Source organism: Lepisma saccharinum, chromosome 22 (assembly GCF_977018435.1).
Source record: "Lepisma saccharinum chromosome 22, izLepSacc3.1, whole genome shotgun sequence".
NCBI lineage: Eukaryota > Metazoa > Arthropoda > Insecta > Zygentoma > Lepismatidae > Lepisma > Lepisma saccharinum.
Genome location: NC_139250.1, coordinates 11,275,988 through 11,300,940, shown reverse-complemented (window position 1 = coordinate 11,300,940; position 24,953 = coordinate 11,275,988). Strand labels below are relative to the sequence as shown.

The window sequence follows — 24,953 nt, the reverse complement described above, 5'->3', positions numbered from 1 at the left end:
TTATCTTTTTTCTTGAGATGTTATGTTGCTTCACGTTCTATATATTTTTTTTTAGGGGGATCTCCGATGGAGGTACGTCATACACTGGTTAGGATCCAAGTTTAAGCAATAGGTCCAGCCCTGATTAGCCTATTAGGTAAGACTTAATTAACTTTACAAAACATTTTATTTATATAGTTTAGTATTCTGCTATGCATGCAATATAACAAATTCAAATACTAACATGCAAGCTTAAATGTAGCCCCATTGCAAACCCATTAATGATTTCATGATGCTAAGACAGCTAAACAGCATTAAATATTAAAAATAAGAACAATAGGGGTTCCCACTCTGCCAAGCCAGATTTCCTCAACTTATCTTCAGATAGTTTTGAAAATACCTGTTCCTTCCTCCCTGTATCTATTCTTGTCCTATCTAGTACCAAACTGCAAAAAGGGCCTCCCGTTGGCGCAGTGGTAGTGTCGTTGCCTTGTAATCAAAGGGTCCCAGGTTTGATACCCGGTGGAGGCACATAGTGGTTCGGATCCCACTATAAACTGTAAGTCCCAGTCGCGATTAGCCTTTCTGTGCATAAAGTGGGCTTAAAACAACAATTCAATTCAAACCAAACTGCAAATGATGGTTTCATAGTTACATCCATTCATCTTGCAAAGCTGAATGCCATATATTAATGGTTACCCTCAGTGGCGTGCCCACGTGGGGGTTGGTGGGGGTTATAACCCCCCTTTGGCCCAGTATTCCTAAAAAAAAGAACGTCAAAGGTAGGAAAATATGACAAAATGAGTTACATCACCCATTGATTTATTATGGGGGTGGTGGCTACAACACCCACTTCAATGGTTAACGTTCTTGGTAAGATCCCACGAACTTCAGAGTTCGTTACGCTACCAAGAAAAAGTATACATAACCCTTCCCTTTTGAAAATCTTGGGCACGCCACTGGACCCTGCATATTTCATGACTTCGAGTCAACCAATAGCCTTTTTTGATGTCTATATCAAAATCAATTGTGGTGTACGAGGAAGATAAGAACAGATAAATAACCACTGCTAAATAGGTGTGCAACCCTTTAACTTAACCTTCAATAACATCAACTTCTTGTCAAATCCATAATCTGCCTACAAATTTATCTATCACGCATCATCATTAAATCCTACCACTCTAGTGAAGACAGTTCACATCTGACAACTTCTTCTAACCTTGATCTTAATAGTGATAAATTACAGGACACTTCATTCATTATCTGCACCTTCTTTGAGTTTGTTTTTGTTATATTTCTCAATATGTTGCAAGCAGCAAATGAAATCAAAGAACCGCTGTCTTTTCATACAATACATTTTCCTTATTTGTTATCTTTCAATGCATATGTTATCTACTAGATTTAATATTTATTGTGACTGTACCAGCATTTGTCATCAAGGGCAACCTGCAGAGTGGGGCCAGGGGGCAATTTCTCAGGAAATTGGGAAAAAAAAGAATTTGGGGAAAGGTGAAGGAATCAACATGGAGAAAATGCAGTGGGTTGGGGGGATATTTTATGAGAATTTTCTTAACTGGGAGGTATATGCCCCCACTTAGCCACTGCTGCCCCCTCCTCCCTGAGAAAAAGTCCTGTGGGCCAGCCTTGTTTGTCATGACTTACCACTGTAGCAAGAGGGTTATTGTTATTGTATGGCAAATTATGTTTTTAAATAACTGCTTTATATTACTTGCTATATACCTAGGTAGATTGTGGGACCGGGACTATCAAGAGAACGGTGGCAATTTTCCTTAACAGGGCAACTGATTTGTGAGCATTTGGGGGAAAATTGCACCAAATGTGTGTTTTCACGAAGGCATTGAGAGGGTGCATGGGGATTTTGCCTGGTAGGCCAGCCAGACTCTCTTTGTTTGGAGTCACCAGGAAAGTGAAACATCACAATGTAGGCCAGACATTTGAATAAATCACTAGCGAGTCTTTTCATTGCTCACACTATTCAGAAGCCTTACACTTTGCGTGTGTATGGATGTATAATTTTTAATTTCATGTTCAGATACTGTGCAACATTCAATATACCATAGGCCAGCAGTCACAAGTAGTGTACCACTTGTAGCAGCACTACATTTTTACACTTGTAGCTTGTCCTGTGAGGACAAAATAGGAATGATGATAAAATGTATGTAAAACTGGGGAGACTTTGGGGTGGTTGTTCTTGGTTTTGAAGCCTCTAGACAAAACTACTCGCTCAATAATAAATGTACTTCTCCTGTTTTCTTCATTTGCGTCAGCATGGCGAAACAAGAATCCCCGGAAAGAGTAGTTCCAAAATCTCCCAACAGATGTCATATCAGCTTGAATCACGAATAGAATGGGGAAAATATTGAATCGCTAATCAAATTTCTTTCGTAAATTTCTCGCCAGTAGGAAATAAGGTTTAAAAAAAATTAAAAGGAATAGATAAATTCGGATTTCAGTAGATAACGGGTCAGTGTTAATGAACAAATGAGTACCTATTATTTCAATGTAGATACAGATTGCCACTATTATCACTAAATCTGATTGTTGCTGCTGAAAACTCAAAATGGCATAAAATCGCCGACGGTGAAACTTTACACTTGACCTCTACTTATACCTGAAGTGTGTTAAATTCCTGCATGTTCTCTATCATGAGACTCGTGCATTTACAGATAAGATTACTAAATAATAGCTTTTCCCTGTTTTCATATTTGTTGTCTCCTCAGAGAGATAAGTGACTTGCACGCTCGTGTTATTACTAAGGCCCGGATTTCGGCTATCTCACTGTAGAGAAGCACAACCCAATGAATAGATTTCATCCACCCTCAAGCCGATCCACACACCCAACACACTGGCGACGGCACTAAAGCTCTCGCCACGAAAACAGTCTAATCAAGATCACGCCACCCACCTGCAGTGTTGCCAATGAGCAACAGTTTCAACCGACGAAATCAACCGCATATGTACAACGCGCGAAGTGTTTGTTGACCGAGCAGCTTTGAAGAAGTGTGGCAACCCTGGAGGGCCAGGGGAGGGGGAGGCGGCAAGGGGAAGCTCCGACCTTGACTGAGCTGTTTTCGTGCCGAGAGCTATACGGTAACAAGTGCAACAACTCCACCATGAAAGAAAGCCTGACAAACATTAAATGAAGGGCTCGGGTGTAATCGAACCCGCGACCTTGATTAAAAGGTGACGACGTTACCACTACGCCATCGGGGAGGCCCTAAGATACATATTGATCTATTTCTCTTTTTATTTAGCTGGAACCACTTTAAATACTTACATTTCTTTACAAAAGTTCCAGTTTGCATCAAGCGAAGAACAACTATATTTTGATGCAGAAAAATAGGTGCGGCTAGAAATCATTCGAAATGACTAATTTTTTAGGTACGTGTTTTGGTACCATTGCGCAACTTTTACACAATGTTTGTTATTGAAATTCTAAACATTTTTTTTCGGTCTTTTCCGGTGCACCCTAACTGCATCCTAAAGATTCTTATTGAGATACGCACTAACTTGTGTAACCCTGCATGCAAAAACATGCTACATTAAAAAAAAAAAAAATAATAATTAAGGTTTTCAATCGACTTTCCGTCGCAAATATCTGCTGGAACTTACGTATATGGTGGTTCGGCTCCTGGTTCTTCTTGCTGCAACACATCCCCATCCTGATGCCTTGAGGTAACCACTGCTATTATTGCCCCTTCTCCATTTGGACGAGCCAAACTGTAAACTTGTAGTCAGGGAGGGACAAGTTCACCGCCATTCACTCCAATGGCTCCTAATGGAAACAAGAGAAAAAGCAACAATGAATATCAAGCAGAACAAACATCGACATGAAGCTATATAGGAAAAGCATTTTATAAGCAGTGTGTTACAATAACAGCGATTAGGGTTGGTAGATAGGTTCTTTTAAGAAATCGCGACAAGACTTGCTGCCCGAGTCTACTCGCGTTGGAGAATAAAGCTAGTTTCCAGTCTTACGGCGGGCGCTCTACATGCTAGCGCGGGGAGCGGGGAAGTGACCAATCCAGCGCGATATGAAACTCAGCAGCCTGTAGAACGAGGTGTACACAGCAGTTCCTCCCCTCGACGTCGTAACTCTCGGCGCCACCGCCGTTGTCTGGTTGATCTGCTGCGTATTCTCCGCTCTCCACTTTCCTTGCAAGCATGTAGAGCGCTCGCCGTAAGAATAGAAAAGACCTATACTGCGTTATGCAAAAAATTTCCCCCTATATCCATAGGCGTAACTTGACTAGGGAAGGGGGGCACTTGCCCGCATATTTTCAGTTTTATTAAAATGTACAAGGGCATTTTTCTTACTGGAACCTGAGGAGAAAGGTATTAAATAGTATTATTTTTACGATTTTGCAAAATGTAACAGTCCTGGACGCTATTTATGAGGACAAACCTTTCGATTATGACCCCGGTCCCAAACAGAGATGTCCAGCCTTATGAGACCGACCCAGTCTCGGCCTCCAAGAGCCCTGCGAGGCCCAAGCCGACCATGAGCTAGGAGGCTGAGGAAGGGTGAGGGCGGAGGCAGAGATCGAGTTAGGAGGCCGTCGTTTTGCTCGGAGGCCGGGCCTCGCGAGGCCGAAGTTAAATGGACATCTCTGGTTCCAAATGGGCCCATGTCTGTATGAAAATTAATTTTGTGAAAGAGAGAAGCAATGCTCGGTCTATTACCTACATCTATCTACCAGAAGTTACAACGAAACCCATACATTTTGCCGACCTCCGCGGCGGAGTGGTTAGCACCATTTTATCATCACTCATCCTCATCGTCGAGATTAGCCAAAAGTGGCAGAAAAGCGACGCTAAATAACAAAAATCAAATCAAAACGCACGACATATTGCACATCTTTCAATTTCATGCTTTCAAGTTTTCAAGCAATGGTGATTAATTCTATAAAGTGGAGGAATTAAAATTTCTTCACACATACCGCATAACAACATACCAAAAACCATTGTATGGCACACTCAAACTTGAATAAAAAGTGAAGTTTAAGTCCACTTCATGCTCTGATAGGTTAAAAGAAACAGACCACTAACGTATTCAAGATTTTTTTTCGGATGCGCTGGAATTGAAAAGGTTGATTTTACATAGTTGTTCAAAGACAAAATTGGTATTCGGAATCATTTTAGGGGGGGGGGGTGCTTTTATTACTTTTTCCTGAATTCTTTACTCCTATCTGTTGAAAATTTTGATTTTCTCAATTTCTGGAGGGGCTGTAGCCCCGTCAGCTCTCCCCTTGCGTAAGCCAGTGCTTGGGACACCTTGATTGCAAGCTGACAACGTTAGCCACTGTGCTATCGGAGAAACTAACCGAACTTTAGTAAAAGTGAATCATTGTTTGATCGACGTTGGCAGTAGAGAGTCAAATACGACCATTACAAATTCAGTAGTCTTTGATACATAAGTGCGAATGGGTACTCTGTCCTTTTATGGGGGATTGAAATTACTTTCAAAAAAGCATGTTAAGAAGAAAAGCATATTTGCATTTGATAGAGAGTGGTAACATATGCAATTTCGCCCACAAATAAACCCACAAACTACCTTCAGTTGCCACTTCCTGCATCTAGTAGCTCGATAACCTGTTATTACAGTGACGGCAGTGCCATCTGTACGCCAACGCATGTAACTGCATTATTCAAGGGCGAATTATCAGGAACAAAGTTGGCTTCTCTGTGATGACGCCGGAGGGGGTATGGGCGGACGCTCCCCAAAGAAACGAAAGTGAAGTAAACGAACTTTCACCTCAAATATACATTTTTATGAGATTCTTAGGGGCATAATAAATGTGACAGAACCCTTTACAAAACTCATTTTGCTGTACAATCTCGGATTGGTGCACCTCGCTCCATTTTCCCAATCATAATGGCACAGAGCGATCCATTGAAGTGTAGACCGCCGCGTCAGTGTTGGCGCTATCGGCAAGCGAGGCACTCGCGGACGTTAGTCGGCATCGTAGTGTGTCGAAGCAAGTGCAAAACAGTTTCCGTAATGGTTTTAAAAAGTGATTTACTTTCCAGATTTATAAAAGGAGGTGTTCAAACTAGTTTCCTTATGCGCAGACATTTAGATACATCTTTATTAAGACACCTGGCGAAGGGGACTAGAAACGGTTTTTACGGAGGTCCTGAAAGTAGACACAAGACTGAAGTGATAAGGGTTCTTGTTTTGTATTGTGCTCAACCACAAAGTGTGTTATGGCTCAGCAAATGTTTTCTACTGCACAGCCTATATTTATACCGGGTGGTCCAAAAGTCCCGGAACGGTCACATATCGTGAGAAATACACAACGAATCGGAAAACGAAAAAATACGAGTTTAATAAGTGAAAGAATGCTATTCAATGATCCCACACTTGATTCATGCGTGTTAACTCAATCGACATGTGAAGTTCAAAGGCGATTGATTTGAAACATGATTCCCGGGTGTAAAAGTTCCATGTCTTAAATAAATCACTCTTTAAACTAGCTACAGAAACTTGCGCGCTTGATTCACGGACAATCTACAGTGCCGACATACGACCCCGAGCGCCTCGCTTGCCGATAGTGCAAACACTGACGCGGCGGTCTACACTTCAATTATAAATTATTATAAATGCTAGGTTTGTTAAGTAAGATAAATGACCCACAGATGGCAGTACTATGAACGAAATGTGTATACCGCCATAATGCTCCATCATCAAGACAATCTTTTGCCACATTTCAGTTCTGGGTGCTTCGTAGTTAGGGAGAGGGGGGCTGCTGAACCGGAGCCCCTTCAAAATTCAATTGCAAAGGGCCACAAAAATGGTAACAATGAGATATCTGAAATGTGGTAAAAGCACAATTTAAACCAACCTACTGACATAACTTGGCCTGAAATTGCATACGGGGCTCACAATGACATCAGCCACGGATTTCCACTAAATACACGATACTCTCCGCAGTACGTTATACCGCGAAATCTGGTTTATTGCCCTTGGTTCCTATTGTGAATCAGGGTCCTCAATGAATCACTTGTGACTCACGTACTACTGAGACTCATTCGTTCACTTTTCCCTGATCAACTCGTGCTCATTTTATGTAGGTAAGGACAGGACTCGAAATGGACCGGACCGGAGCGGACCTGAACGGAACGGCGTTCCGGTTCGTGAATATCTGGAACTTTCCCGTTCCGTCTCGTCAGAAATGGTAACTGGCCGTTCCAGATTGTTTATATATTTTTAGATATTTCACTACATTTTCCTTTTCAGTGTGAAGTTAATTGTTAATACTCTCTAATAATATATATGTATTATATCATACATATGAGATTTCCCTATACATGGAGATCTGTTGCCTCTAAGGGGCTTATACCACAGATAAAGGTATGTATATACCTTATCTGTGCTTATACTGGTCGCAATTCCAGCTGGCGGCTGGGAAACCGCGAATCAGCGATCAGTTGAATTCTCTTCGACTGACATCGGGCATTTTCGAGTCACAAGGCACCGAACGCTGTTAGCGGGACGAAACAAATTAGCGTCGGACACTGTAAAGCCATAGTTCTCCGACAACAATATCGTCAGTACCAGTAATCAACGGGGGTTAATGGTACGACTGCACACGTGGTCCTGCACAATGTTGTTTCCGGAACTAACACCCACAGGTCGTTATGCAACTGGGAAGAACAGAAGTTCGCTTGTCAACGTTGCTTCGGGAGAGCGACGTTACCCCTACAGCTTTCCCTTCGCAACAGCTTGTCGCCACCCATCGAGACACACATCCCTGAAAACAATTGGTGGACAGAAATAGCCATGAAGGGTAGCCGCCAACTGGAAATGCGACCAGTATACTGTCTAAGTTGGAGACAAGTACGGAGCGCTGGAACTGCAACCAGCACACCATCTGCACTACTTCCTTACTTTTTGAAACAATTATCTTTCTCAGGATTTTCTGCGTGTTCTTCCTTCTTTGCGCCGATAAACCCAGTATAATTGCAAGTCAGTCAAACAATATATCCAATCCTTAACCACGCGCAAAATAACAATATGGAAATACATTGGGATTTGTACTACGTATACTTTTTATGAAGACAAAGTATTGAGGATATGTACATTTACTCGTAATGTTTCTTTCATTTTGGGCTAGATGACTACCATTAACGATTTCCGCATGTTTATATGTTTAAAAAGAAGAAAATTACAGAAGCTTCTTGTTCAATGTGTTTTGCATTATTTGATGCTTATGTAAATATTTTAATATTAACTATTAATTTTACTACAGCATCACTATGCGATATTGCTTCCAGCGACCGGCAACTTCAACTGACACGCCGACTGACTCGTGTAAATTTGGCATAGCATTACTAAATGGTGAAATTTTCGCTCTCTTTGGTTTCCGGTACGGGGCCACAAGACCCGAGAACAATTTACCAGTTTCATCTGATCAGCATCCTAAAATCGATCATACATGCCTTCTTATAAATGATGCACCGATTGTTGTAAGTACCGCAACATGGGTCTGTTACTGTGTTGCCCGACGAAAAATCGAACCCAAATTGGTTTTTGATCCCCGTTTTCCCTTCCTTCCGTGCTTCTAATACGATTTTCAGCTTCGCGCAGGCATTTGTCATCATTAAATTATCATCTGCAAAGAATCATTAAATTATCATTTCTCCTCGTCCCTTCTGAAGGACCCCGAATTCCAAGAACAAGCGGAAACTGAATTTCAAATCGACCAATGACTGTGTGGCTTCACAGCTTATCGTTGCGAAAGTGTCCAAAGCTGAAATTTCGATTCGAGCAGATACGATTGGTAGCGGAGGAGATGCGAAGCTTTATGAGGATAAGCCGACGATGAGCTGGAACTGAGTCTAAACAACGGGCAAACGTGTTTCCTTCCTATTCAAATCAATGGGATTTTCCATCGGAAGGGCTAGTTTTAATTATTGTGACAGCAGTTGTGAAACAAATTTATGATGCGTGTCGTACATCGATGTAAAGATGAGATTTCGGAGAATACGACCATATATCACACATATCTTACAGAGAATAAGGTAAAGAATAACCGGAGTAAGAAAATCACGGATGATGGGAGACCAGCAGCCTCAGGCGATTAAACCGGCGGCGCCCATTGGCTGCGAACCGGATCGGATTCCTGTCTGACATTCGCTTTACTGATTTTCCAACTCCATTTATTCTTTACAGTTTCATCTGTAAAGTATATGTTATATATAGACGTATTCTCCGAAATCTCATCGTTACATTGATGTACGATGCACATCACATTTGTCTCTCGTAACTGCCGTCACGATTCTTAAAGTTACCCTTTGCAATCTGAAACTCAGTGTATTTGAATAGGAAAAAAACACGTTTTTATTTGTTTAGACTCAGTCCCAGCTCGTCGTCTGCTGTGACGTCACACTACCGGAGTCCATAGGAATTTCATACTATCGCCGGAGAGTTAGGCAACACGCGTAACTTCTTGAAGGGAACGCAGTATTTCAGGATCTAGATGTCCCATTTTATTGCTGGTTACTGTACATACAGGTTAGCCCTTCAGACATATTTTTGTGTTCAGGAAGTACTTTGGAGGCCTCAAAAACCTGCACTAGAGTAGAGCTCTGGTGCACCTTTTCCAATTCAGGCTTTACATGGATAATATTGGTGGGGGAGGGGGACCTGCTAAATTGTAATATTATTCTTCACAAAGTTGAGGATCTTCAAGTGACGTCATTATTCGTGTTCAACGATTCACTTTTTATTTTACTTCGCTTTTCTGCCATGGCTAATCGCGAAGATGAGGATAAAATTGATGAACCGACACTCGCAAAGAATACCCATGCCCAGGCTGGGATTCGAACCCGGAACCTTGGACGTTAGTGTTCAATGAATATCCCGAATGGGTTCCACCTGTATAAGTTCCGTCTTAAGGATAAACTACTCTAAAAATCCCCTGAACAGTCTACGTATGAAATCCTGTGATATTCTCACTGGCATTCAAGACTCAAATGTGGCTAAATCAGTCTCTCCAGCGAAACAATTTGAATGTAAATTTCGTACATTTGTGCACGCAGTTTAAGCTGTCTCCGCATGTGAACAGATGGCGCTAGTATACTCTCTCGTGCTTCAAAGCCCGTCATTGAAATAAGCAAAACTTCATTCAATTTGCTTCAACAAAAGACGACAAATTTAAAGTTTTCTGCCGCTCTGTCAAGTCTACTAGCTCGTGGAATTGTGTTTTGATGATTGCACGTTGTAACGTGACATCAAGTTAAATGTACACAGGTGGGTTCGATGGCGAGAGTAGGATTTATTTCCCAATGGGGCTATTTTCTGCCAAACTTCTCCGATAGAGGCTCTGGAGTAGCTGTACAGCAAGGCCCATTTTGCCATTCTTTCACGTTGGTATCAAGTAGTCTCTCATTAAAAGGATGTACCTAAATCAGTCATCACAAAGAGTTTCGTAAATCTTTACGTACGGTTTGATTTTTGTTATTTATCGTCGTCTTTCTTCCTCTTCAGACTAATCGCGACGATCAGGATGACTTGTATAATGAAATTGATGAAGGATAGCCACGAAGAACACCCATAGCCAAGCTTGAATTTGAATCATGGACCCCTGGCGTCGTATGTGCGCTGCGCTAACCACCTCGCCACGAAGGTCGGCTTTTATGTACAGTGGGATCCATGAGTATTACCGTGCAAATTGTCCATGACTATTTTCATTAATTTTTCTCTTACATCCTCTGTATTTTTAAGCGATGGATTTTTATGTATGCTGGTGCAGAAGTTGTCAACAGCTTGTTTCGACTTTTCTTTTAATTCTTGACGCTTTAATTGGGTCAAAGAAAGTGAACGAGCATGGCGATGAACAATTTGCACGGTAATACTCATGGATCACACTATACGGATACCTGTAGTAGAAGAGAGAAATGTGGCGCCATGAACTTAAGCGTTGAAACCACCTTCATATCCTCAATCCAAAGCTGCTATAAACGTCTCAGTAAACACGGATCTATACAAGATATTACGAGACATTGGCTATCTTAGCACAACTTCCTCTCTTACCATTGACGTCACTTCCGCCTATTTATTCCCTATATTTAACTGCTCTGCACATTGATAAACTCCTTCGCTCTTTATATTATTCCCCATTATCAAGACCGGGACTTCCCCATTCTGACAAGTGGCATCAACTTCCTTCCTTCAAATGCTACAAGATTGCATCCTCATAAAACTATCCTGATTCTTTCCTATATGGAGTGAAAGCTTTGCCTATCACAAGCTACTCAATTCACGGCACCCTTCTATAAGTACGCCACTGCTTGCAACACAGCAAAACTTTCCACGTGATACATCATTGACTAGTATCGGATTAAAAAATATATACTCGAGTTTGGACACATCAAAATCTAGCTTATTCAATTCTGCGTTAATCTTGGCTAACCAAAATATTTTTTCGAGTATGCCTTTATTTTTTAGTCATAAAAATGCAGTTTTCTTTCAGTTTTGCAAATGATCGTTCTTTGAGATTCAATAAATAGAAAACGGGTGGTCCGATCGTGATGAAATTTTAGTGCGGTGCAAGCAGAAAGGTTTTAAACACAATTCTTAATTTTCAGATTTTTAAAATTTGTCGAAAAACAGTCCTAATAAATTTTGCGAAAAAAAATTTAGTATTGGGTAGTCCTATAAATACAATATTGCTCTTGTTTTGAAGCTTTTTGCTTTAAAATCCATTATCATTGTCAATTCACATTTGCGAAATCGATTTTATACAGATTTTTATTCAACGGAGTAAATATGTAATCTTAAGAATAATTTATGGACCTCTGAAAGAACCTGATTGTAATTGGAGAATACGAACTAGCGAAGAACTCAACAAATTAATAAGGAATGAGAACATCGTAAATTTCATAAAATCACAAAGACTAAGATTGTTTGGGCACAAAATAGAATGTCGGATGAAAGATTAGTAAAAGAAACATACAAATGGAAACCACTCGGAAGACGAGCCCATAGGCAGGCCAAAGAAACGATGGGAAGATGAAATAATCAAAGATTTGAAAGACATGAAAGTAAAGAATTGGACGAAGAGTATCCAGGATAGAAAAAAGTGGAGAGATGTTAAGAAGGCCAAAACTTTCAATACATTAAGTTGTATAGCCTCAAGAAGGAGTAAAGATGTACGTGGAAACACAGCACGCACCGACTCGCAGTGACAACCAGCAGTTTCCACGGTTCAAGGACTGAAGGACATCGCTGTGTAGGTAGATGTGTGTCTACATTTATACTCATCATTACTGAGAAGGTAGCATCCATTAACAAGAGTAGCGCCAACAAGTCAAAAGATTAAAGGAATCTCCTGTGAACATTCATCCAATTCCTTGGCAGCCTGTCCGATGCTCCTGAAGAAAAGGAGCTCGCAGCTCAGATTCTTGCACCGAACTGAATGATTGCTGGGAGCTGTTGGCATTTAGATCTGCTCCTTCCTCCTCTTTCGTCGAAACCAAAAAAAGAGGAGGATTGGCTCTCTCGGAAATGGCGACCAAATTAAAAAGAAGCGACAGAGAGAGAGGGGGAAGTACATTGATTTTCCATGCCTGTCCTATACTCGGGGTAAGATACAAGATTGGAACCGGAATGAATTGCAACATACAGGATACATACATCAGAATTCACTGAAACCGGTAACACTCCAGGAATAATTGAAAAATAATTCAGCAACTCAGGAACGGTGCATTCTACGGGGAAAATAAGAGACCAAACTTAAGGAGGAGGAAATTCTGCAGCAGAACCACTTACTTCTGCTGGTGCAAGCCTTACTGGAAGTTCATGATTGCATGTCCGTGTCAGGGCAACAGTGTTTTTTTTTTCCTTATTGAAATATTTATTAATATGTTAATTAATTAGGTAATTACGTGTATAAAAATATGTAGCCTATGTGATAAGTGTATCTCAATTTATTATGCATTTTTAGGTTCGTATATATTCCATGTATAAAAACCATCTGTTCTTTCTTCGTGTTTCGAACGTTGCAAAGAAAAGGCGGGCAGTTTAGCTGTTCAAGATTAAAAATTTTGAAAGAAGGGCCGTTGGCAACAGACGCCAACCAAACATATATAAACTCCCAGATGAGAGTTGGGGGAGGTCGACTGTTGGATCTGTGACTTGAGAGAGAGAGAGAGGATGTTTTTGCTTCGGTCAGCTCGGATCGGAGGACAGATCTCCCGGAACGGATGCTGTAAGATTGGATTGCCGGGCAAACTAGTGCCTTGGTGTCCAGTTTACAGGTAAAAAGGGTAGTTTGTACTGGATGTTATTTTGAAGTAATTACGGTGCGCCGGGCAGCCTAGTGCCTTGTCACCGTGGAGGGTGAGAAATGAACCTCGCGCCTCTTAAGATGTTTCTTGCAGTATAACGCGAGTATATCTTGTGACAAGACAAGCGTACTCCCGATGTAATTCATGAATTGTAAAGCATCCAGTTACAAACAATAGAGATTTCCAACATCAAAATTAGAGTTTTGGCCCGATAATTAGAGAAATGAACGTTCGGATACGACATGTATATACTTCAAATTTTACGTTCATTAAACTTATAGAAAATACGCAAAATTTCAGTTTTTAATTTCACAGATGCTGGACAAGGTAATTTATTCCCTATAGCAATAAGGTTTCGCAAAGGTTATCCGTTATCTCTTGTAGTTAATTATATAATTATGTTGACTTGTAGCAACCCACGTGCATTGTCGTTTAAAGAAAGATACCCCTAGACAAATCTGAGCCCAGTACGAAGTGCACCGAACCTTGAGTGCTGAGGTAAAGTGTGGGGGACCAGGCAAGTAACAATGTGAAATGCTACAACCCAACTGACAAGGAGCACCTACTCGCAGAGCCTTGAAATCAATGTTAAACCAGTCAGTTTCCATTCATAGAACCAGAAAACATGTTCTTATTTTGCATTTTTCGTCATTCTTGCCTTTTAGGTCATTTTTCAGTTTTTTCTTCATTATTAAGCTTTATTGTCCCTTCCCCTGTTTCGTGAATTTTAAATGAATTTGCTAACATAACTTACATATTTAAATTTCCTGACATGATATTCTTTAGCAAGTTCGCCAATAATAAAAAATATGGCCAATGGAAAAGCACAATATTATTTTTAACTGACATGTTTGTCACTGGATTAAAATACTTTGTGTGAAGCCTACTCTGAAATTCCCTTGCTGGTCACTATAATCGCTTTAATCTGTGGTGTTAAAAGTAAAATTAGTCAACATAAACAAATTATAATCTGATGAACGTGAAACATAAACTGTATTTTCACATGCTGACCGACTCGAGGACGAGGGGTGCCATGAAAGTGGGCTCTAATCGATGCTGCTTTATGAGAATTTTCTTAACTGAGGGAGAAAGCATCAGCCCCACGTCACCCCCCCCCCCTGCTTCCCCCCTGAGAAAAAATCCTGCGGGCGGTCTTATACTCTGTCCCAGCTAACTGTAGAGCAGGCAAACGAAATCAAGTCTCTGCGCAAGTCTTTGCGCAAGTAGTGACGCGAGACGGCTCCACCAATCAACACGCGAGAGGAACGGATTTGCGTGGAGTGGTGGAAAGCGACTGCCGTTACCAGCCTTCCCATCTGTGTCTTCTGCTTCGCTCTGACCACCCGATTACCTTCGTTTCTCTGACGCTATGCGCCGCCTTGCTCCACAGTTAGCTGGGACAGAGTATAATTGGGAGTGAGAAGCAAAAGCGATACGCAGTAGCGGCGATTGGGCAAGAACAGTTTACTTTCCCTTGATACGTATAAGGTTTAGCATAGTGCAGCCCCCCTTCTTCCCAATCGCCGCCACTGGCGACACGAAATGCCAGTTCTGTCTAAAGATCCAACTTCTGGGGCGATGCCGAATGCATTTCGCGATCTCTGAAGGGGGAAATCTCGCAGTTGGCAACAACTAAATCGTGATTGCTGCAGTGCCACTGGGACGCAGATATTGCGAGGGATCGCAACAGCCCCACAGGGACCCTTCGTGAAGTGGCGAAGTCGGATTGGACGGAAACTGTAGACGTAGGCGCAGGAAGCGCTCTGCTTAATAAACAACAGGAAGTGGGCCATGGCACACTGATAAGGATTTTCTGCAGTTCCTTGTTGGCGAGACGGTCTCTGTTGAGTGTCGAAGCTTTAGTGTTTCTTGATAACATAGTATGGGCAATGTTTGAATACTTACCTAGTTTCTGTGCCGAAGGAGAGTTAGTTAAGTATTTGAGAAAGAAACTTAATTTACAGTTTCAGTTTCTTTAAAAAGTGACTAAGTTTCTTTTACAGTTATTCTGAATATATACGAGGGGCAGTCAATAATTATGGAACTTTATGATTTTCATTAGGTTAGCCGTACTTCTTTCTGCGCCTTTTATGTACACAGAGTGTGCATTTGTCGTTTCCATTGGAGAATATTTGAGCATATCACTCATTTTCTTTTCACGTTCTTGCAGGTTACACATGGCCCTGTCGCACTTAGTTTGCAGCAAGGAACGAGCAGCAATCCTAAAGCAAACCTGAAGTTACAGCAAAAGTGTATAAAATTATTGACTGACCCTCGTATAACGAATAAGAATAACGAAAGTAAAAATGCGTTACATGAGAGAGATTGAGTGTAGAAACGTAGGAACCAGGTAGAACCAAGTAGAATGTAGGAAGTAGTAAATTTGCAATAAAATTGGTTTATTTTATTACTTCATGATAGTTAACATTGTTATTTCTACTATTTAAGTTTCATCAACGGCCCTAAAGTAAAAAATTCAGGCGACGTCCATGAAGCAGCAGTACAACAGAGAATGCTCAGAAAATAATAGTTAACAAAATGAATGATTTAAGATTAAAAATAACTAACATTTCCCTCTAGTCGTTGTGACTAATAATAAAACGTATTTGATTTTGTCTGCTCCAAAAAAGAGAGATTTTCTAGCACCAAGAAAAACTTCTATTCAGACACATTATATGTTAATAATATGTGGAAACTAAGTGTGCAGTGGTTAAAAAAAGTTCGTTAACCACAGCCTTGGAACGAAACTTGGCGAACGAAAGTTCTGGACAATCTTACAAAACCTCCAAATTTTCGGCGATCTTTCAAAACTTTGCGATCAAACCTATGGCATCACAAGCTATCGAAGCCTTCCGTTAATGCATACGGCGCGACTTTAAGCAGTAACCCACCCCCGCCTTTCTGCTCTCCAGCCGCCCGTAATGGAGCTCTAATGCTGGTCGTTAAAGCTCGGGAACCGCTCGGCAGGTAATGAACCACATAACGGAGACATTAGAGCTCTCGTCCTGTTACTCCGCCAGTGAAAATCATCGCCTGATGGAAACCCCACGGCATTACCTTGCGATTCCTTTGTTAATCACGGATAACCCTGAAATGTCACATTCACTTGAGAAGATTAGACACGGAGAAGACACTCAAGGCAAATATGGGTGAGTTCTCTCTTCGTTAAAATCGAACTTTATTATGAATACGTCCAGCTCGACAGATCCTTACCTCGCAATAAGTCACCCGTGTTGTGGAAATAAAGGAACTGTTGATGTTTCGGTTAGGAAAAGAAATCTGAAAGCTAAAGGGAATCGAGCCAAAGCCAGCAGGTCCCGATCAGAGGTGGGGGGGGGGGGGGATCGAGCCAAAGCCAGCAGGTCCCGATCAGAGGTGAGGGGGATCGAGCCAAAGCCAGCAGGTCCCGATCAGAGGTGGGGAGGATCGAGCCAAAGCCAGCAGGGGCGCGTCAAGTATCTGAGCGCTCAGCGAGCAACTTGATCGCTCATCAACTTGACGGCCAAATAGGCGTTGCTCCGCGAGCGCTGCTCACTTGATCGCTGAGCGAACTTGAACCTTGCTCGCCACAGGCTGGCCACATGTTTGAGCCACAGAATATAGCGTTTCTGTGTTTCGATCTCGTGAGACAAAGGGAAGAAGAGGAAAACTGTATGAGAATGGCGGGATGGCGAGCCGCGACCAATGAGGAAACATTTATGATGAACAGCTTGCGATATAGCGTAATTAGAGAAGAAGTTCAAGTAACAGGAGGTGATGTAATATTCCAGTTTTTGTAATTGTATTAAAATGAAAGTATTGTTTGTTCCAAATAACAAATATACACCGTTGTTTTGGAAAGTTGGGCAAGCAAGGGTGCGAAAATGAACATTTCGGCAGTTTTGTTCACATCACTTATTCTATTTCCATAATTTACAGCTTTTCAAACACCGAAATTTTGTCCACTCAACGCAGCCACATTCATCACAGATTATTCAAAGGCACTGATATTTTGATCAATGAGTAAACAGCGTCAAGCAAATGATCCGTCTGCTCAACGAGCGAAAATCTTGCTCAGCGAGCTTCGCTGAGATACTTGATGGGCCCCAGGTCCCGACCAGAGGGGCGAAAACCGAGCGAAAACCAGCAGGTCCCGACCTGAGGGGGGGGGGGGAAGGGAAGGAAAGCTTGAAGACTCACTAGGAGGAAACTGTCGCAAATTGCACGAGTGCGAAAGTAGAATGAGAGTTGGCGAAAATTTTACTCTTGCAATTGAATAAACGCAAAAAGCACACGTTGGCGTCCGAATACGTTGTTAACAAGTAGCCACGAAAATAAACAAAGTCCAAATTCAATCAGCACGAGAGAGAGAAATGCAAAAGAATTAGAGAAACAAGCGTGAAAGCAACAATGATCATCCAAATAAGAAAATATGTAATTGTTAGTGGGAGAAGCGTGGAAGAAACATCCACGAAGAGAAATAAAAACTAATTAAACACACAGGTCACGATCTACACAAACAATAAAAGGAACAGATTCTCAATCGCAGAAGGAAATAACCGCAAACTTACCAACGAAGTTGAGGATACAAATCAAGTACGGAAATGCGATCAAGGAACGTGGCAGCCACGTGTAGAAATGACAAAAGAAGGCCGTTAAATTCTAAGCGTAGATAAGGGTGTTTCTCTGATATCTGAACCAACTCACAACCCATAAAACTCACGGGAAGGCTGCGAGGATTGCAATTTATCGACAACAATGAATATTTCACTCTTACTGTACGTGCTCTTCTTAATTATTAACGTTTCCTCGTCTCTACCATTTCCAATCTATTTCACGTGTAACAGTACTCGTTTGTAAAAGACAGACACTGTTATTCCCTTTAACGATCCCCCATTTGTTGTATTCCTATCGATATTTCTCATCCCCCCCCCCCCATCAAAATAGAAAACTCAGTCCACCGGAGATAGAAATCTTCGAAACCTGCTTAAAAAAAATTGACACTGGAGAGTTACGTGCTTATAGATATATCTCAGGTTTTTCAAAACATAATTACCCCACCCTTGCGACAGCAAAACGTAAAGCAACCCTTCGTGATCCATCAAACCACGTGGCACCGATAAGGGGTTCAAGGTAGGAAAGAAAAATTACAAGTTTCCAGCTGACACACTTCAACTTCTTCAATGCCATGCTGAGAGGCAAAGTGATGCACGTGAGATCAAAATACGGAATGTCGCTCTTTTCTATTATGGATTTTAAGTTCTTTCTTTCATTGTTAGTGAAAATTAAGAGAACAGTGACGAATTAATGGCCACCTCTTGTGGGGGCAGTTATTTCCTTGTTAGTTTCCTTGAAGATTTCAGGGAAACCGACCGAAGCGACAAGTATCGCTTGAGGATTTTACCAATCAAACGCAGGCTGGTGTTACTTGTCATGCTGCTACGGTGTGAAACGTTGCTGTTGATTGGTTCCTTCCCAAGTGACATTGCCGCGTGTCGCTTGTAAGCGAACCCTCGATGGAACCTTTCGAACCGAAGCGACACAAGCTGCACGTGTCGCTCAAACTGGGCAGTTTTCTCAATATCGTGCATCCTGTCGCCTCGGTCTGCTCGCAAATGTGTGGTGAATGTTTTGATTTAGGCTGAAGGGAGCCGTATCGCTTGTCGCTTTGGTGTGAATACGGTCGCTTGTCGCATCGGTGTGAAATCTGCCTTAGCCTACGTCTCCAAGAGTGATCGCTATTTTGAGATTTCAACGGGATAGTTAGGGATAATAGCCTTGTCTTAGATATCAATGGGGAAGGTGATGTCTCAGGCACACAATGGTCGGTAGGGAGACATTACATTCCAGACCGAGGTAGCTTGTCTTGCAGAGAAAAGATTATTAATAAACTTAGCGTTTATTGTTTGTGATTAAATACGAAAATACATAGCCTACTGTGCCATATAAATATTTGGCGCGTGACTGCGTTAAGTGTGTGAACAAGCCGCATGGTAAATTTGGTTTTGGTATCTTCAAGATAATCGATTTTGTAGAGGGTTTGCCTCGTTTTCGAGCTCTTCTCGAGAAGTCTCGACGGGTTCTCGTCTAGAATTTCTATACGAGACAGAGACTTGCTTCGTCACCATCCCTAAACGAGTACCCGAGAGCCTTTAGTTGACTGTAAAGTCGTGGCAACGACAGAGAAGATAAAGGCGGCCGAGTATTTTCCCATCTCCTTTGAGAAATACAACACCCAGGGGTGCACAGTAGGATGCATAAGTATTACCAAGCAAATTGTCCATCAGCATGCTTATTGTCTTAGTTTTAAACAATTATATAGGGTCTTCCGTATAGGACGCCGAATCAGAAAATTATATAAAAATAGGGAAAATATCATGAAAATAGTTATATTTCACATAAATGTAAGCAGTAACATCTCCCATTTACGTATGAAAGACAATGTCAGGCATATGTCCACCCCTACTGAGTCTGCATGCATTTATACGCTCCATTATATTGATAACCCTCTCGCAGATGTGTCCCGATGTCTCCAACCACCCGTATGATTTCCGCCTTCAGTTCCAAAAGGGTTCGTGGTTTGTTGGCGTACACCTGTGATTCCACAAACCCCCATAAGAAGAAATCGCAGGGTGTAAGATCATATGACCTCCCGAAAATTGCACTTTCACCACTTTGGTAAAATGTCTTCACAATGAGAACACGTTGCTCAATCGTAAACTGTTCCATATCCTAACCACAACAAACGAGTCAAAACAACTGAGACTACATTAATCGGCATGACAACAGATACCAACATTGGTGAGAACAGAGCTGCCAACCTCAAAACAATAGCACTAGATTCAAATATGGCGTCCTATACGGAACACCCTTTAGTTTCAAAAATTGGAACAAAACTATAGACAAGCTACAGACAACCTCTGCAGCAGCATACACGAAAATCTATATATTGAAAACACGTACGAATTAGTGAAACTAGTCATGTACAATTTGCAGAGCAATACTTGTGCATTCCACTGTACAGTCACCCGCAATAAAAATGGGAGAACTATACTCTATCCAGGGAATCTGTGGAGCAAGACCGGGCATAAGGGAAAGAAAGGGGAGAAAGCTAGTGGGCGGAGCGAAGCAGTACACGCTGCTGGAAAGGCTGGCATCGCTCTTCCTCTCTATTCACACGTGCTCTTTAGTCGAGTCCTCTGGAGTTGTTACATGCGCAGAAACTTACTTCCGTTCGATCGGCCAGAGATTCCTAGGACAGAGTATAGATCCTGAAATCCTCGCTTCACTGCATGTATGTTGCCAAACTTCGAGGAGACAGCGGAACTTCCTTTTGAAAATGTTATATATTAGTTTAAGTTATGAAGCCATGGGCTGAAACAGCCATATATATTATTGTTGTTATAGTTACTGGTTGTTGATTTTTTATATACAGGGGTTATGGAGTTAATATAAAAATGTTCGAACCAAAGCGTTTCATTAAATAATTTCTTTGAGTCAATACACGATAAGTGGCGACGAGGATGGGATACATTTGAGAGTTGAACAATTAATAAGATTATTGTAGTTGAATAGAAGATTCAAATCTACTGTAAGAAGTTTGAAAAATGAATACGTTGCCATTCTTCGAGTCCTATGAGGTAGGAAGTAATATTAAAGCTTATGTGCGAAGATTTGATTCATTTTTAAAAGCACAAGAAGTTAAAGAAGATAAAAAGGTTCATTTATTATTATCAGTGATTGGAAATAATGCGTATGAGGCATTGTATATTATAGGGCAAATTAGAGGTAAAGAAATGTTATAAAGGACAATTGCAACAAGATAGTCCACGGAATTTTAACTGGATTTGCTATAGATGTGGTTCAAAAACAAAACATGGAGCTGAAGGTTGTCCAGCTATGGAGAAAGCTTGCAGATTTTGTGGCAAGATAAATCATTTTTCTAATGTTTGTAGATACAAGAATGAAATAAAAGATGTAGATAAAAGATCATCTGGGAAGAAGGCAGATTTCATGCATCAAAAACAAACTAACTACACCTCAAGGGCTGTGCAATATTTAAATAAGACTACATGTAATGTAAGATCTTCTTCTACACCCTCTGAGGAGGAAGATGCGATAAACAAAACCCGAGGTAATAATTTTGACTGCAGTGGAAGCCAGCACAATATATTCAGTATAAATGTAATAAATACGGTACAGCATAAAAGTGAAGAAAGTAGCAAGGATGTTGAGGAGTTATTATGCAATGAGATTCAACCCTTACATGTTCAGCTATATATCTGCAATGAACCAGTTAAATTCATAGTGGATACAGGAAGTTATGCTAATATTCTACCTAAGAGTAGTGTATGGAAAAGCAGCGACGTTTTACGGTTGAATCCACTCAAAAATGGCTATGGTACTATCACAGGAGAAAAGTTGAAGTTTGAGGGTCAAATTTCCTTACCTGTAAAGTATAACTCATTGAGTTATGAAATGCCGTTTATAGTAGGAGATTTAACTGATTTAAAACCTATACTTGGTCGAGCAGGATTGCGTATTCTCTTTGGCGATTGAAGAAGAAGTTTGGTAATTGATACTATACAAGGGCAAATGGACAAAATATTTTGGAATAGTATTACAAGGAGCTTGTACACAGACACATCGAATGGGGAATCAGCGAAGTTGAAATCTGATATTTTAGTAAAATTTAAAATTTTGTTCAATAATGACATTTCAGAACCTATAAGAAATATTAATGTTAGAATTCCATTGAAGCCTGGATTTGTACCTGTGAAAAGGAAAGGTTACAATCTACCTTACTTTATGCGTGATGAAGTAGGCAAGGCAATAAAAGATGTGTGCCAGCAAGGAATCTTAGAAGAAATAGAAAGTTCTGATTGGAGTAGTCCTGTAGTTCCTGTGTGAAAAGCAGATGGAAGTATTCGTGTATGTGCTGACTATAGCAAAACTGTAAATCCAAATGTAGATACTTTACAATATCCACTTCCAACTTTTGACGAACTTTATCATAAGTTAGGTTCACATAAGTGGTATACGAAGATTGATCTACGTTCAGCTTTTCATCAATTATTAGTCGAAGAAAAGTCTCAACATGTTCTTACCATTGTAAATGAAGGTCATTTGTATGTACATAAACGTTTACCGTTTGGAACTAAAATAAGTTATCAAGTATTTCAAAGAGCCATGGACACAATACTTGGTGGTATTGATGGAGTGGTATCATTTATTGATGACATTCTTTTAGGAGCAGATACATTGTATGACTGTTAGAAACTAACTGTATTAGTTTTGGAAAGATTGATGCAGTACAATGTAAAAGTAAATTTGCAGAAGTCTGAATTTTTTGTTCATGAAGTAAATTTTCTAGGAAGGAAATTCACGTAACATGGAATTTTACCTACAAATGAACATGTTCAGGCAGTGTTAAAATGTAAGGTGCCTGAGAATAAAAAGGAATTGGCAACATTCATGGGTTTAGTGGCGTATCATGCACGATTTTTGCCTAATTTGAGTTCTAGGATACCTAATCTTTATTGCAAAGGAAGAGTGTACAATGGTTTTGGAACGAAGAATGTGAGAGGGAGTTTCAGCTAGTTAAGCAGCTATTAGTTTCTGCACCTGTTTTAGTAGCATTTGACACTCGATTGCCATTAGTTTTAGTCACGGATGCAAGTGACTATGGGGTAGGTTGTCAGTTGACACATGAAATAGAAGGAGTGCTGAAACCTATTGCATGTTTTTCAGCTACTTTAACAGATAGTCAAAAAAGTTACTCTCAAGCTGACAAGGAAAGTTTGGCAGTAGTGGAAGGTATAAAACATTTTCATATATATTTGGCAGGAAACAAATTTAAAATTCTAACAGATTCTTCAACAGGTAAATCAATATTAGATCCGGACAAAGCAATTTCTCCTGCAGTATCTATGAGATGGCAAAGACGGAGGTTACTTCTAGCAAATTATGATTATTCCATTCAATACAAGAATAATGTAGGGATAGCTGATGTCTTGTCCAGATTACCTGTGTCATGTTTAGTGAATGAAGAAGAGGATTTACCTATTTATTTTTTGGAAAATGAGACATTGATGAGTGAAACTCCTTTAAGAGTTGAGGAAGTAATTGAAGCAATGAAACAGGATGAAACATTGTTACTAGCATATGAATACACAGAAGAATTGGAGGAATATAGCACGAATCGAAGCTGATGGAGAATTGAAAAATTATTCTCAGAATAAAAATGTCTTAAATTGCAATAATGGAACGTTATGCCATGGTGAGCAAATTGAAGTGCCAAAATTATTGAGAAATAAGGTTTTACAAGACTTGCACAGATTTCATTCTGGAGTTGTGAAGTCCAAACATGTTGCAAGAAAGTACTTTTGGTGGCCGAGCATGAACCAGGATATAGAGAATTATGTTCTGTCGTGCGATGTGTGCAGAAGACATTCAAGAGCACCAAGTAAACAAGAGTATGTTTCATGGAAGCCCGAAAATGAACCATTTCACAGAGTACACATAGATCATTTTTTCTTCCATGGATATAAATTTCTTATTTTAGTGGATGCATTTAGTAAATGTTTGGCAAGTTGTTCATTTAACGGCTGAAGAAACTGTTGAGAAGTTGACAAATAATTTTTCCATATTTGGAATACCAAATACCATATGTTCTGATGGTGGCCCTCCATTTGCCAGCAGGGATTTCCAGAGATTTTGTATCAATCATGGAATAAAATTAATTCACAGTCCATCGTATAGACCATGTGCAAATGGAGAAGTTGAAAGGCATGTACAAATCATCAAAAGGTACATGACTTTAACAGGAGAGATAACAAAAGGCAACGTCAACAGACGCAATGCTTCTGTGGATAAATTCTTAAAGAGAATGTTGTTCTATCACAACAATACTGTAAATGTGATTATGGGGAAATCACCAAATAAAATTTTATTTTCATACAAAGTAAACGCCAATAAATTAATTCATAATGATAGAACAAGGGTTATTTATGAGGCAGAGCATTATAAGAAAGGATCTGGAGTATATTATTATTGTCCAGAAAGAAAGCAGTAAGAAAAAGGCGAGATAGTAGGACAATTATCGCACTCAATTTTCAAAGAGGGACAATTACACAAGAAATGTTCATTTTTCATTTTTGAAGCCAGAGATTTCCAGAAGGAACGAGAGTGGAAGATATGGTAATGGTGAACGCTCGACACGATGTACTGAAGAGTTTGGTGGTGAGCAAAATCAATTTGCTAACTTGGACTATATGGAATTACCTTCTGTGGCTCACAATGAAGAAATGGAGCAGCAGAGACAAGGAGGTATGCAGGGTCTGGAGAAGCCAGGATGTTCGAAACAAGAGTCCACTGCAGCAGCATCATTTCCACGAAGGTCTGCAAGGATACATAAACCACCTTGCAGATATGAACCAGATTAGAAATGTTAAGATTATTGTTATTATTATGTTTCATTTTTGTAACCAAGGGGAATATTGTTATATATTAGTTTAAGTTATGAAGCCATGGGCTGAAACAGCCATATATATATTATTGTTGTTATAGTTACTGGTTGTTGATTTTTTATATACAGGGGTTATGGAGTTAATATAAAAATGTTCGAACCAAAGCGTTTCATTAAATAATTTCTTTGAATCAATACACGATAGAAAAGTTGC

At 40.4% G+C, this 24,953-nt stretch overlaps 1 protein-coding gene across 2 annotated transcripts in view; it reads right to left on the bottom strand.

Annotated features, from left to right (window-relative positions):
• Window positions 1-24,953, bottom strand: part of Src64B (Tyrosine-protein kinase Src64B) — a 151,354-nt gene that overhangs the window by 28,445 nt on the left and 97,956 nt on the right. For both annotated transcript variants that reach the window (XM_083143950.1, XM_083143951.1), the window contains one exon: window positions 3,613-3,775. In XM_083143950.1, coding sequence (XP_083000076.1) covers window positions 3,613-3,661 — 49 coding nt within the window. In that variant the 5' untranslated portion in view covers window positions 3,662-3,775. The remainder of the gene's footprint in view (window positions 1-3,612; window positions 3,776-24,953) is intronic.